The sequence below is a fragment of the Thermobia domestica genome, chromosome 1 (genome assembly GCF_964235325.1).
Source record: "Thermobia domestica chromosome 1, izTheDome1.hap1.1, whole genome shotgun sequence".
Classification (NCBI taxonomy): Eukaryota; Metazoa; Arthropoda; class Insecta; order Zygentoma; family Lepismatidae; genus Thermobia; species Thermobia domestica.
This window is the reverse complement of record NC_137454.1, coordinates 335,553,456-335,570,012: the sequence shown is the minus strand read 5'-3', so window position 1 is coordinate 335,570,012 and position 16,557 is coordinate 335,553,456. Positions and strand designations below refer to the sequence as shown.

Here is a 16,557-nt window from a genome sequence, read left to right as displayed (position 1 = left end):
CTCTGTATTAGCAGACATTTAGTGATGCTACGTAACTGTGTTAGCAGTCCAAGTTTTTTTTTTTTTTTTCGTTTGTGGAGAGATCACTTTTTCCTCACAGAAAAGACCTATCAGCTCTACAGTGAAAAAAGCGTGCCAATTTTATTTCGGGTGCAAGGTTGGAGACCAGGACAAGACCTGGGCTCTCCATATTTGCTGCAATACGTGTGCTAGAAATCGTCCTAAGTGGCCATTTGCTGTTCCAATGATATGGAGAGAGCCAAGCAACCATGTCAATGACTTATTTTTGCATGGTTCCACCTATTTCCGGAGGAATGACAAAAAAGGAGAAATAGAAACTCCAGTACCCAAATATACCATTTGCTATTAGGCCAGTTCTTCATGGAGAAGGAAGGACTGCCCGTTCTTGTACCACCAACTGACATTTATAGCGAATCAAAAGATGGAGATGAGACAATAAATTTGGAAAGTAAAGACGCTTCTTACATTATCGATGAAACGTCATCTCTTCCTCACAAAACTACCATTCAAGAGATGAATGATCTTGTTCGTGATCTTGAATTGCCTAAAGAAAAAGCTGAGTTACTCGCATCAAGGTTGCAAGAGTGGAACTTTGTTGATGAAAATGTCCGAGTAATGTCCTTTAGGTCTCGTCATGAGGAGTTTATGCCTTTCTTTACAAAGGAAGAAAACCTTGTGTTCTGTACAAATATTGATGGTCTGATGAATGCCTTAAAAATCACACACGACCCACTTGAATGGCGTCTATTCATTGACTTGTCTAAAGTAAGTTTAAAGGCAGTATTGCTACATAATGGAAATGAGCTTCCATTCATTCCAGTAAGACACGCTGTGTACATGAAAGAAACTTACAGCAGTCTTAAAAAAACATTGAACTGTCTCTTGTATAACAAGTATTATGGCTGGTACTTTTGTTGTGACTTTAAAGTAGTAGCTGTGCTTATGGGCCTTTAATAGGGATATACAAAATACTGTTGTTTCTTGTGCGAATGGGACAGTCGAGAGAAAACACAGTATTATGTGAAAGGTGACTGGCCAAGAGCTTTGAATGTCGGAGAGAAGAATGTGCTTTACGCACCACTAGTTGAATCGAAGAAGATCCTGCTACCTCAATTACATATAAAATTAGGTATGATGAAGAGCTTCGTGAAATCAATGGACCAATCTGGACCAGATTTCAGGTATCTGTTTTATAGGTCTACAGATTAGAATACTGTTCTTTGATGACACATACTTCAAGGTGATGAGAAGAAAGCTTGGAATACGTTTCGTGAAGTGACAAAACAAAGTCAGACAATTACAAAGACCTAGTTGAGAACATGTCCCTGTTCCAAAAACTTAACTGTAACATGTCTTTGAAGATTCACATTCTTCATACTCACTTAGATTCTTTCAGACAACAGTGGGAGTGTTAGTGGTGAGCATGGAGAACGCTTCCGTCAGGCAATCTCAACAATAGAAAGGATATACCAGGTGAAGTGATCGACTTCTATGTTGGCTGACTATTGTTGGGTGATTGCTAGAGATAACCCTGATCAACCTCACAAGCGACAGGCAAAGCGATGCAGGAAATAGAAATGTAGTCTAAGTGAACTCCAGGAGCCATGAACAGGATCTCCGCCGAAAAAAACATGCCCCTGAACTCCACCCTACCCCACCCAACAAACCATTTCCATGAGAAAACTGTACAAATTTTAATTATATACTAATTTGTATGCTTTTTCAGGACAACTTGGTTCATGATTATATATGGGCAGTTACGGCCTGATCCTATCACAGGTGCCGGACCTCGACATATGAAGTCTTATTGAAACACAACATAAACATTAAAGGCCGATCTCTCTTAAATTAGAGCTAATTTTAAATTTTAACTTTCATATTAGTGTTCAGCAGGTCAAAATCTATATTTAAAAAGTGGAAAATTTGTTGGCCTGTGTTATTTATTATCTTAAAATGTCCATATGATAAACAGAGTAGGTAAATATTAAAAGTTTCTGCTTTGTGAAGTTGGATATAGTTTTGGATATACGAGGGGTGCTGATAAAGATTGAGCCTTACCAAGAAAAAATCTACCTCAGCTAAAATCATACCTCAGCAATCGTCGTCAAATCGTTAAAATTAAAAATACGAGATCTATTGAACTTAAAATTCTAACTGGTGTACCTCAAGGTTCGGTTTTGGAGCCTTTTCTCTTTGTTATTTATATGAATGATTTGCCAAACTACTTATCCGTCCTTTATGCTGACTACACCACTCTAATAACTAATGACAAAAGTTTAAAGGTCCTTCAGCGTAAAAATATGGAAGCTGTAAAGATGTCTTCTCTATGGTTTCAATCCAATGATCTAGTTTTAGATAATTCCAAAACAGAAATATTCTATTTCTATCTGAACAATCTCACATACAACTTAAATAGCTCCGAATCAGTTAAGCTATTAGGAATACGTTTGGACGCCAAATTAAATTGGGTAGCACACACACAAGAACTATGTACAAAGCTTACTAGGGTTCTCTATCTGTTGAGGAAGCTTAGGACAAGTGTGGGACATGAACTAATGATAACATCATACTACGCTACGCTTTCTTTCACCCCCACTTACTATATGGGAATTTATTGTGGGCTAACTCTACTGGATCTCATTCTATTTTCTAATGGCAAAAGAGAGCGGTTAGGCGTATTGAAGGCTTACCAGACACAGTGTCCTTTAGGGAACTGTTTAAAGAATATCGAATTATGACTGTACCATCTATATATGTTTACAACTGTTTAATATCCGTAAAAGAGAACCCTGATTTATTTCCTGTACGTGGAAATAGGCCTATACATGAATATAATACTAGGTCTAAGTTAAGCATTGATCCTCCACATGTTAGATTATTTAAGATACAACAAAGTTACAAATATAATGGTATAAAACTCTTTAATTTGCTCCCAAAAACTACGCATGTAATGAATTGGACAGATTTCAGAAGATATATTAAAAATATGCTTAAAGGTTACTGTCTATATAGTTTGAAAGAGTTTGAGGAGTGCTTGATGATCAACTCCTAGTATAAAGTTAGTGTAATAGTAATATTTATATTGTATTACTGAATATTATAATATTCATTGTTATTATCCTTATTATTATTATTATTTTTGTATATTATCTTTTATTATTATATGTGTTAATTTTATTCCTGACGAAATCTATTGCAACATATAGTTGTTCAATGATTAATAAAGTATTCTATTCTATTCTATTCTATTCTAAATTGAGCTAGGAAGCTCAAACTCCCACACTATTCCACACATGCCCTCAGTAGGTCAAGGCATTTGCGATATCTATCCTGAAACTTTTCAAGTCCTTGTAAATAGAAGACTTTTGTCTGTTGCTGTAACCACTCATCTGTAGCATCAATTGCCGTTTGAATACCCTGAAAATGGTGACCTTTGAGATGTTTTTTGAGGTTCGGGAACATATGATAATCGGATGGAGATAGGTCAGGCGAATGAGGGGGTTGAGGCAACACTTGAAAGCCTAGGGTGGCCAATGTGTCCTGTATTTCAGATGCTGTGTGTGAGGAGGCATGCAAAAGCAAAACACCTTTGGAGATCTTACCATGACGTTTATCCTTGATATTTTCGCGCAACTTCCTCAAGGTAACACAGTAATATGCTGCATTAATGGTTATACTCACTGGAAGAGAGTCCACGAGCAGAACTCCGTCCTTATCCCAAAAGATTGTTGCAATTTGTTTCTGTGCAGATCTCTGCACACTGCACTTCTTTGGCCGGTGAGAAGAATTGTGCTTCCAATTCTTAGATTGTTCTTTAGTCTCGACATCATAACAAAAAAATCCACGTCTCACCACCAGTTAAGAGTTTCTCCAAAAAAACCACCTCACTTGCAAAATGTTTCAAAACTGTCTACAAAGTTCTCACTCTTTCCTGCTTTTGTTCCTTCGTCAGAAGTTTGGGGATCCAATTTGCTCCAACCTTCCTTATATCCAGATCGTTATGAATATATGGTACCAACTCTTTCACGTGATATGCCAAATATGTAGCAAACCTTTTTACTGATATTAGACAATCTTCCATTATCATGTCCTGGATGGCTTGTACATTTTCGGGAACTTACACAGATACAGGCTTGCCACTGGGTTTCGCCCTTTCAACATCAAAATGGCCAGTTCTGAAGTTTGCCACCCAGCGTTTGACAGCTACATATCACGGTCCATGATCCCCCAAAATTTGTTTCATTTCATCTTAGATCTGAGTCGCACCTTTCTCTTGGAGGTAGAGAAAGTTCATGTCGGTTCTATGCTCCTCTGGATTGAAGTTACTGGCGGTGCAGCCATGTTCATTTTTGAAATGAAAGGATATTAATATAACAGAACAGTGCATTTTGTAACATAGTCTATACAGTTCTGGCCTACATAACCTGCTAATTTCAGATTCATAGCTCAATTTTTTTCTTCGTAAGGCTCAATCTATATCAGTACCCCCTCGTACCTTTTGTAGTAATTAAATTGGTGTCATAGTGGTACGTATAACATAATTGTGGAAAATTATATAGGTCCTTGGTATATTTCAGGATGTTGTGTGCTTCTTTACCCATGGCAGTTTATTATATATGGTACTTTCTTTTTCTATTATCTCTATTTACATAGCTTTTCAAGCATTGTTATGGCTTTTGCCAATCTAGAAAGTAAAAAGTTCTTAGCCCTAGTAAATGAACACACTATGGATTACTCTTATGAATTTTGTAGGTAGATCCTATCTTTAATTCAGGCGTTTTCTACTAAAATATCAAGTCATAGAAAAGTACGATTTTCAATATCTACTAATTGCTATAAGGAATGTATGCCCAATTATTACCTAATATGACTGCGCCTATACCATCATCAGTCTCGAAACTGGGGGGTATAGGCCATGGCAGGAGCCTCACTTGCAGGGCCACATCATCCATGATGATTACGATGATTATGATGATGATGTCGTAGTAGTAGTACTGCTATTACTCTACTACAAGTTTAACAGTCTTGTAAAACCTTTACAATGGGGGGGGGGGACTTTTCTTTATAAATCTGTCAGCGTTATTTATGTGTGGTAATGGGGTCCCAGGGTGGGGATCTGTTCTGTTTCTTAATGGTGTTGCAATAATTTGTCAAACGACTAACAGAGGACTTCAACAGGACTTTATAGGTCTAAAACTCAGTTTCATTTCGGCATTTAGGGGGCCCAATACACATTTATACTCTTTCCAGCCTTAGAAAAAAGTAGATGTAAACAAACCCACCTGACTACCAGTGGGTCGATGACCAGTGATTGGTTGTTGGACTCACTGCACTAGTATCCTACCGCAATATAATCCCTACTAAAATAATAATTTCAAATAAAGATATCTGAATTTATCCTGCATTTTGTGATAATAAACGCAATATATATAATATTTAATAACAGATGTAGCTTTATTTCAACCTCACGCGTATTTGGACATATAGTATTTACTGCGCATGCGTATGCGTTCGCGCGCCTACCCCACTCATTTAAAATTATAGCAAAATGCAGATTTCATGGCGGCGATGTGTGACAATAATCCATTTTCGTCTCGTGTTATAAAACACAAGAGGACACAGTAACAGCGGTAAGCTCGTTTATATAAGGATTTAAGAAAATACATATTTCCAATATAGTGTCAGTGCGTTAATTATTTACCAACCAACTATAGCCTTAACACTGTGGAAATTATGCGACGACAGTAAGCTAGCAGACGATCTTGCTGTTCACGTCTCTGGCTGCCGAAGCATGTGTGAGCCGCGGAGTAATACATTTCGCTTTGTTTATGTCTACTTTGTTCTAAGGCTGGAAAGAGTTTAGACAATATGATGCTGGCACCCCATTTTTCATATTGTTGAAATATATTCTTACTAGGTCATAAACAAAGGATCCCAAACAGGATTTTATAGCCTAATACTGTTAGTTTCATTCCAATAATGGACCCCAAGACTACATTCAATGCTGGGGGTCACCGAACTCTGGGAACGGAAAAAACTACAATGAGTAACTATACACCAACACAGCAGACATGTTTCAACTTACTTTCCATGTTATTCAATATTCATTATATATCTAGAGAAGGCCCCGGCAGGGATCCCTGCCTTCCTGTCCTAGCCAGTCCGAGCCTGAGTATCATACGTTGTCAATCTGGGAACAGATACTTTGCTCAAAACGCGTCAACTATATGCATTAAGGGAAGAAGATACGTACATACATAAGAAAGAAACAATTGAATATGGCATAACGAAATATAAGACGTTTCATATAAAAGAACAAACAAAACATCAGATTTAACATAAACCACTTATCTAAGCAAATCAAAAGACTTTTTGCATTGCTTAAACTATATTTTTCTCGTAAATACACAAAAGAAGTTCCGGTGAACTCAACAATACTTTCCGATTTCAGTTTAAACGAGTCGCATCTTCAATACACTGTTTTTTTTATTATTATTTGAATTGGGCCCATGGCCCATGACTCATTCCTTTCTGTTATGTGGCCCTTATGTTCAACCAATACAACCAACACGAGTTCTTGCGTAGGAGCAAAGAGTGAACTTCTTTGTAGATACCTCATTTTAAAAACAAAATAAAAGTATTAGGAAAAATCATATCATCAACATTTCTCTTCCAACGCAGAGTCTACACGCTCTTCTACATCATCAAAGACAAGAAAAATGGAGATACTATCAAGAGCAAACAAGACACGGCGAAGGTAAACACTTCTGGAATATATTTCCAAGTCCTACGACCAAAAAGTGGATTTCACCCGAAGGTTGGACGAGGATACACGACTGTTTACTTTTTAGGTTATATCTAGGCATAGCTCAAACGCCGTATCGATTATATCAGCAAGGATACCGCAATACACCTTTATGTTACTGTGGTGAATCAGAAGGAAACCTACTCCATCTCATCTTTCAGTGTAAGTTAACACCAGCTTATCGTGATATCCTTTATACGGTTCTGTACCGGTACTACAACACAACACCAGTGAATGTGTCATTTATCTTAGCAAATAATATACGCACCGTAGTTTATCATCTTCTCCAATACATAATAGTGAACAACATTTCGCTCTAACAAGACTTTTTACAACAATTCAGTGAACATAATGAACATATGATACGTTTATGTAAGTGGACCGTATAAAGTATACCTATACCGTCAAACTCATCAGTTCATAAACTGTCCAAAGTTGGAAGCCGGGGCAAGAAAGCAAACAAGAACAAGAAGTATTAGGAAAAATAAAATAAAATGTTGCCAACTTAATATCTTTGGCGTGCAAATTTATTCGTCAGTTACCGGTACTGTGTATAAAAATTGATTTATTAAATGTATCGTATACTAGCATCCACTTTCCAGTGATGGTATGTCTTGATCACCGAAAACTCAGAGGCGGCATGTCTTCATCACTGATAAACCAGAGGTGGTATGGCATACAATCGCATACCGTCTCACTTCGACCACTGCTTCTAGGTTCAACAGTGAATTCTTATGTACCGGTACTTGCACGTGCAAACTTTGTATTAGATATTCTATTGTTTTACGCATGCACTAAGATCCACATACATATTTGGATTTCCAATATGTTCCTCTTTCGAAATCATAATTCATATTTCTTCCCTAAATTTTACAAAAGGATAGCACTCCCTTCCCCCCAACAAATTAGCGCCAATTTGCATATCCCATCGCAACGCAAGTAATGTAACAAACAAACTGCTATTTACTATCCATTTCATAAAGATAGGCCCTTGACTTCGCGGTGCTGTCGTGACGTCCAGTCAAAACTTATACTGCATTGTCGTACCTCGTTGGAATTGTTGGAATGTTGTCTTTTCAGTACTTAAGACATACAAATTTTCTTTGTACTGTATAGTGAGAAAAAAATAGAAATTAATGAAAAAGTGCGTATTTTTTCGTACTTTTTTGGTTAATCAATGTTTATAGGACTATATCTCGGAAAGGAGATAACATGAAATAATTTCCTGTGCACGATATGTAGGTGCATCTATTACCTGTAAGTTCTGAAAATTTCATTACTCAACACGTAGTAATTTTCTTGTTATTCAGTAAAAAGTGAGACATCATTATTTCTGAATTGCTGCGGTGTATTAACAATCTGAAAAAAACTTTTAGAAATATCTTAAAGTAGCTTTTTCAACCAAACTGTTTTGACTTGTTTTAAAAGATAAACAATCACAAATATGACCTTATGATTTTCTCTGCTTTGCGCCCTTCGCTATCGCAGTTTATACGGATGCTACGTTGCCACATTTTCCTGGCGCGTATACACTCTCAGCCGGACGGGTATTTAAACTTGTCACGCACACTGTCCGGTACTTTTTATGGGGCGTTTACACTTAGTCGATTTGCGTTCGATTTAGTTAAATTGACGTCACTTTCAACTTAATCGACCGTGTAAACAGGACTTCAACTTAATCGCTTCTTGATCGAAAGCGACTAATCGACTAGCAACTGAATTGAAAGACGTTCTATTTTCTGTGGTTGATTCTATTTTCTTCTGCTATAACACCGTAAATTGTACCAATTACTTTTTGCTTGGACATCTTTAAAATTGCCAGTCGATTTCGAATCGACCAGAGGAGAGCGAGTCGACAAGCAGCATTCAATTTCGGTTGAAACAATTGAACACATCCATCGATCTGATTCGGCCTAGTTGCTTCGATTTCGTCGCAAATGCAGCGAGTCGATTTAGCCGTGCGACTAAATCGACGAAGTGTAAACGCCCCATTAGAGATATTTTTAAAATGTAATGTCTCCACAGATTTTAAACCAATTTCTTAGAAATTAACAGGATATACAGTAAATGTACCAAGTGTTCAAAATTAGAAAAGCAAACTCTTATCTTGTTTGGATTTGCATGTGATGGTCCTCGAAAATTTGTTGCTTTTTGTCAGTTTTTCACTTATTGCACACAGTACAAAATACACTTGCACAGAAACAAAAACATGCACAAAGTTTATTATATGATACAACCTTAGTTGATATGCAATATTGAGTTTACACTTCACGGAAAATCTGTTTTCAGATCTAAGAGCTCCAAGCTACATTAGAATCTGCCTTTGAATAGGAATGACGCGTTTTTTTTTCCCGGTGCAGCCTCAGGTTTACTTGAAACAGAGTTACAACCTTGTTCACTCCCGGATACGCCAGTGAGCATAGAATAATCAATGTCCTTACTATTAATTACTAACTATATATATATTAAATCAAAAAGCACAAGATATACTCAGGAAAATATAAATGCCCATTCGTCCGTCTCATTGCAATGAACCCGTATGATTTGAGTGCGTAAGTTTTTGACGCCTACGAACCGAAGTGAAGTGTTGAAGACTTAATCAGTGCAACGTGATTATACGCAAATACAACCTTCATCATCAACTCATTGCATTGTTTACTTTCGTTGAAAGAAAACAAAAGACCCATTCTGTGTTACATTCGGCAGGGGAATTGATCGCAGAACTTGGGTGAACACATGATTGCCAAGGCTACAGTACATTTCTGTTTAATCTTTAACATGTTCGTATACTGATAGATCTTGAGGTAGAAATGGAGTAATTGTTTATAAATATTAGGGAAGATAGCAGAAGCAGCGATGAGTCAATAAAGCCATGACGAAAGTGAATGAAGTAAATAGATTAAGAGATGAGTTTTTGGATGTGTTACTTCAACGCTTTATTTCGATTACATTGAGATGTGTACACTCATGTCCAAAATTATTGTTGCATATCTATAACTGTCTTCTTGTAAGAATATAATTTGGTAATGATTTTGCAGGGTACTTTTAATACTGATACTATATGTAGAGTCGGGAAATGTATATTTGTGATAAATTTCATAGGAAAAGAATACGAAAATTAGCATGAGTAAAACAAAATGTTGCTAAATGGATAAGAAAATTTTATTTTCGTTTTATTGTTCTTATTTACTGCTCTTTTGACATGAAATTTGCCACATAGCGTACATGTCTTTGCCGATTATACATATACTAACATTATAAGAAATACCAGGCGAATTCGTTATCAAATTATATTCCTACAATAACATATTTATAGACATGCGACAATAATTTTGGACATGAGTGTACATGCATTAATATTTTTATGATGTTGTGAAAGGTTATAATAAATACCTTTTCCTATTACATTCTTATGAAGTAGGCTTCGCGCTACAAGCTTCCTGAACGCGACAACACTGCACGTCAGCGTTGCCGCACTTTCATCTACTGTATGCTGTTTCTTCATATAAGCGCGGGGAATTTAAAGATTGGGCTGCAACATGGCTCACCGCTTAACGTAGAGAATATGTTGAAGTAAACATTTTTTTAAAAATAAACTCTACCAACTAAACCCTTTTTTGTTAATAGTTCCAAGTATTTGGAACACTAGACTTCCAAATTTCCGAACAGTGTTTTGTACGTTTCTCTACCTACCATGGTAAAGGAGATCAGAGCGTCGTACATTTGTTTTAATTACACAAAAAATATCAAGTGATGAAAATTGAACTTTTCACAGCTTACAAGTTAATGGATGCATCTACATATTGTACACAGGAAATTATTTCACGTGATCTCTTTACTGAGATATAGCTCTTTAAACATTGATCTACCAAAAAAGTACGAAAAAATACGCACTTTTTCATTAATTTTTACTTTTTTCTCACTACATAGTACAAAGAAAATTTTTATGTCTTAAGTATTGAAAAGACAACATTCCAGCAATTCCAACGAGGTACGACAATGAAATATAAGTTTTGACTGGACGTCACGGCAGCACCGCGAAGTCAGGGACCTATCTTTATGAAATGGATAGTAGAGTATTTCATCTGAAACGCAAACTGCTACAGAATGAGGCCCCCTGGAAATAGAAACTGCCAACATCTCGGTAGTAGGAAATAAAAACTAATACCATTATCTGGTAATCCTAGCTTACATTTAAGCGCGCCAATTGTCCTGTTTCAAGGGTTGCCACCCAAAAAAATTTTGAATTTGTTTATAACGCATGAAGGTTGTTTTGTAGGTTTTGTCACGGAGATTTAACGACAAATTAAATATTAAAAAATGGCTGTCCAACCAAACCAGCAACTGGTTCTGGGTAAGTTGTGTGAGACAATTTTTAATGTTTAAAGTACATCATGAAAGATTCCTGAGAAACACTAACTCAATGCATGCCATCTGAACTTTCTAACTACTTCGCGTGTTTTTCCGATATATTTAATAACAGATGTACATGAAATTGAGCTACAAAATTCGAATCAAAATTGCGAATAAGCTGGCAGAAATATTAAGCTGCCGCAGTCACGATATAAGGGCCAACTTAGAATACGCAAGGTAAATATGAACACAGTTCATTGTGTCAGTGGAGACAATTACGAATTCTTCATAATGGATTCACTGACTGGCGATTAGAACAGTATGACCTTTTCGAACAGGTTAGTTTCGTCTTGCACTGTATCTCTGTAAGTGACAGCCTTTTGCTGTCGGTACGCTAACATGCTGTTTAGTGTCTCCGCTCCCGCAGGCTTCATCACCCTTGGTTAGTTACTAGTTATAATAACCAACAAGGGGAACCAGTAATCTAGAACCTTCCCAATTTTCGGTGCAGATTAAGACTAGCCCATAAACGCTCTGAACCGTTGTTACCAGGGCAAATGCCCAGATAACTGGGTAAAGATTGGAGATATGCGTGCAAACTGATGTACCCTGGGAATGATAACGTGCTGTCTTATATCAGTTGTTTAATTACGAAAATCACTCCTAGTTCCGTAGAAATTGTTTCTTAGGGTAGAAGGTGCATTCATGTGTGCAGAATCACTTTACGAGGCCTTCCCGTTAGGCGTATAAATACGCGTCCAAACGTATGCCATAAAAACGACTGCAAAAATACGAACCAATGTGTGGTAGGTGGCCAGTAAATGCGAGACTGCTGCTGTCAGAACAGGGGGGAGGAGACTGGCGTGCGTCCGCAGGGAACAGGCATGTCAGTGACGGAGGATATGCGCATAAATGAGTATAATGAAAAAGTACTTCATATTGCATAAATCACATAGTTGTAAGCATTTGTAATGGCTTCACACTTCTAAAGAAAATGCAATTTTCCCGCATCATGCAGAAATACTTCACCAGTGGAAATTAGGGAGTGTATTTAGCAGAAAGGATCCGGAAGCACGTAAAAAACACAAAATTTACTGGAGAAATGGATGATGCAAGTACTTAGACCTAACATAACATAACCTAAACTAACCAAATATTAACAGAAATACGCAAAATTCTATAATTTTTTGGAAAATTACACTGGACCCCTACACTAACATAATGTAACCTAAATTATCGTAATGTGAACAGAAATTACAAAAAATTTAATATATTTTTAGAAAACAGAGCTGGACCCCTTCTGCTAAACATAGGCCGAAATCAGTATGTTGCACAGCCGTCTTTCATATGCACTCATTCATTTTAACCCCAGGTGCCTTCCATTTCAATTCAGACAGAGCATGTACCATCACCATCTCAGATATTGTTGAAACTTTTTTTTATATATAGCAACTAGAAACCAATATTTTTTTTGTTTTGTCGAAAAAAAATTTCCGCCAAGTAATGGGCCATCAAAGACTGGGAGTACAATTTATGAATTTTAGAAGACATGGAAAATGGTCAACTTCGGAGCCCCACCATTCAGCAATGGAGACAGGTAGAGTTACAGAGGTTGTTCAGTCTACATTTGGCCAATTTCGACTTACCTAAAAATTTAGAAGAATCCATGGCGCCAGGTCCGTAAGTGCTCGATGTGTTTCCCTTGGTTCCTAACAATAGCCCGACAGCGTAATTTCCATTGTAATAGGCTTCTCTGAAGAACTGGGAAGGGAATCTTGTCCCATTCTCTTTGCACAACTTTCCAAAGTCCTTCCACAGTTGTCACACGACGTTTTCCTAAAGCCCGCTTCAGCAATTCAAATCCACAATAGTCCATAGGACTTGCATCTGGAGATTTAACAGGTACCTCATTGAATGGTATCACCTGTATACCACTTGCCTCCTCCATCTCCCTGTAGAATGCGAGGGACGATCGTGAGATATGTGATGAGGTCTTGCCCGTGGGGATGCGCAATAGATTGGCCTCATTTCCGTACATTGTTGAAATTCATGCTCGTAGATCGACCGCATGATCTGCTCCTGATAATACTGCGAATTTATTTTGCAGTTCTTCGCCACCCTACGATTCTTCAGTTTACCTGGGCAACAGTAGCCAGCAGGAATAAAAGAAAGAAAAATGCTTTAAATCGTGTGAACTCCATTTTGACGTTTCCACATATCAAACCATCTGCATTAGTTTTGTCTCTTTTTCACCTTTTAATCAAGGTGTCCCATGTTCAACTCTCGGTCGAACCATAACCCTTCTTTTATGTGTAAACAAGTAGCGGTTTGTATGTCGCTTTAAAGCGAGTCTTCTTTATAACCTCGGTATTACATAAAGATATTAAGCCTAAACATACGAAACGAAGCCAAATTGTAAGTTTTTGCTTGCCTGAATGCTTGTTGCTTTATAAAGAAGCAAAGGTTGCCTAAATATATTGATAGACATTGCCAAAATTTATCGACTGCCTACGTAGCTTCCAACATTAGCTTGGATAGGACTTCGTTTTAATTTTATTGAATGATATCTACATACTAAATTTCGAATTTAATACCTCAGTTTTAGCGTACTGATTATGATACGTTGATCTTTGATTTTACATGCAAAGCAATAACAGGATTTGCTTTGCATTTAAAGTAATAACAGGATTTTCCCAATGGCTAACGCGGGAGTTTTCCGATTTATATGTAATTCTGTATAATGGTTTCACTTGTGCAGCTATCTATCTATTTGTCCTGAAATGACTCTTGACAATTATATTAACAAGTATGTAAAGATCAGTACAACGTATTTTTGTCAGGAGTCCTTCGTGAGTGAGTCGGCAGACTCATTGCATTTGTGGTCAATTAGTCCCGGTTTTGAGTCCAAATGGAGGACAATTTCTCTCGGATATAAGCCGGGAAGCTGTTTGGATCCCGCTTTAAGCTTATGAGACCCCTTCCAGCATAACCTTGTCGTTGCATAATAACAGCAAGGCGAAACAATTAAAAAAAAAAAAAAAAAAAGGTTTAAACAAAAAAAACAGTTTTTTTTTTTTCAATAAAATCCATGGTTTTTGCCAACCCTGGTAGCCAGTAACGACCATGAACCCTTTTGGGAGGGATTCTTTACAGACACGGACTCACCCTCTGAAGTTCTTGACGCCTTTCTCTCGGTACATGATGGCTCTCGGTTTGCCGCAGTCGAAAAGGTAAATCCATGCTTCATCGAGCGTTACGACGTACATCCACCTTTGTTTTGCCAGATGCCGTTCGTACAGCTTCCGGGCGTTACACTTTCGTTCCTTTTATTGGGCATCAGTGAGAAGATGGCCGCGAGCTTTCATGACTTTTTCTAGCTTGAGATGATGGTATAACGTCCGGCTCACAGTCCCCAAAGACACGTCAAGACGATTAGCCATACACCTTTGTGTTGGCGGATTTTCTTGCATTGCCATTTTGCGAAGTTTCCTCTGCATGGTGGAGGTGGCCTTGGTGCATTTCCGCTTCCTAGGCAACTTCGTTGGTGATCCAAATGGTGGAGCTTCATTGTCCTTGTACTTTTTAATAACATTTTTTATTCCACTTAAGCTGATGTTGCAACCATTCTTCTTGCACTGTTTTCTAATGACAGAAACACTAAAGTGGTCGTCATAAAGAGCAGCAACATAGCCTTCCCAAAACCGGCTTAGTTTGGGTGGCATTTTAGTCACAGAGCGGAAACCCACACACTTGGAAACAAATTTAACACAACACTCACAACAATGGTCCTGTTTTGTGCGTTATTGTCGTCCACGCGGAAAAACAACTCCGTTCCCAGGAAGCTACTGCACAACACTGCAGGACACCACGAGCCAGGTCGGGTGAGTACATTCTTCCAGGGAGGGGAAGGAACGAAATCGGCCAAACGTAGGCTGAACAATCTCTGTATAATTCTTCTTGTGGTATGTACATAGTAATATAAATAAACTATAATTTATTATAGTTTGGTTTGAGCATGCGTATCTTTTTGTACATAAATTAACAAATGAACGTCAGTTTATCTGAAAAGTGAAGTTTGCGAATTTTTTTCCGAGCACTTCCGGTTCGAATTTTAAAATTCTGTTTTCACGGTTGGTAAGACCTAGTTACCCGCTTTCCGAAAAAAAAAAATGTATTACTTCTGTGTGCAACCGTTTCGTCGCAAAAAAATTCGAGAAATTGTAAAATTTTCAAAAGCGCCATTATTGGGCGCTATTTTCTCGAAAACACCATATTTTAAAATTCTGAAATTTTGCCAGATGGTTCAACTTTACATGAATAATAAATTGACAAAATACCATTCTCGACCAATGCTTCATTAATTAACTACAACCTTTAGAAAATAGCGAAGTTCCGTTAACTTTGATGTCATAGTTGGCAACACTGCAAACAATAAAAGTGCAACAATTTGATGATGTCTGCGGTTCACATTCACTAAATGAAGAATAAAAGGTTTTCCTGACTACTTTTTATTACTTTAATGAAAAATACTCTCTGAAATAGTGAAATGATTCTCCCCCTACTCCTCCGTTTTCTTAAACTGAAGTAATCTGAGGTAGAAATTACGATTACGAAACACAAATTTTAAGTCTACTTGAAACGGCCATCCAATAAATTCTGATAATCTTTAAAAAATCCTGAACTATTACCTCAGTGATGATTTGGAATGCCTTAGACGAAGTCCCAATAAGTGCGTTGTGATTACAGTGATCGAAAATGTACAAAAAATTTTTTAAAAAATCGAAACGTTTTCTTACGCGTTCCATCAAAGAAATTTACGGACTTTATAAACAGAACAATCCCAGCATAAGAATGGGACACTCGAAATTTTATAGTATTCCACCAAAGTGGGTCAGTTCGCAACCTGGGAGGGAAGTGTGTGTATGTCTGTATTTTGCAGATTTTAAGTTAGCTGCAAAGGTACAGTTTTAAACACCGAACATGTGTTTAAAACATGAAAAAGATGTTCATGTGTTTAAAACATGAAAAAGATGTTCAAAATGTTTTAAACATGTTTTAAAACACGAACAAAAAAATGTTTTAAACATTTTGAACAGTTTAAAACATACTTCAAAATCGTTTAATATCTTATTTGTTAAGACCTTTTACTTTCAACCAGTATTACAGATTCATCCTGTATATATTGATTAGTGCAACATTGATAACAGAAATAAAATCATTTGACTAAAAATGGCTTTTATATATTTTTTTAAATGAATTTTTATTGGCCACTTGTTGTCCAAGATGATTTTCGAAAAAAAGATTAAATATTTTCGTAGTGCACTGGTAATAATACACCTTAATATATCAAATTTCGTTTTTGTGGCACCAGAGGTTTT

The 16,557-nt window shown here is 37.1% G+C and overlaps 1 protein-coding gene across 1 annotated transcript in view; it reads left to right on the top strand.

Moving 5' to 3' along the window:
• Nucleotides 1-11,020: 11,020 nt before the first annotated feature.
• Nucleotides 11,021-16,557, top strand: part of spel1 (DNA mismatch repair protein spel1) — a 275,109-nt gene continuing 269,572 nt past the window's right edge. Inside the window, exon 1 of the mRNA XM_081729493.1 lies at nt 11,021-11,180. Coding sequence (XP_081585619.1) covers nt 11,147-11,180 — 34 coding nt within the window. The 5' untranslated portion in view covers nt 11,021-11,146. The remainder of the gene's footprint in view (nt 11,181-16,557) is intronic.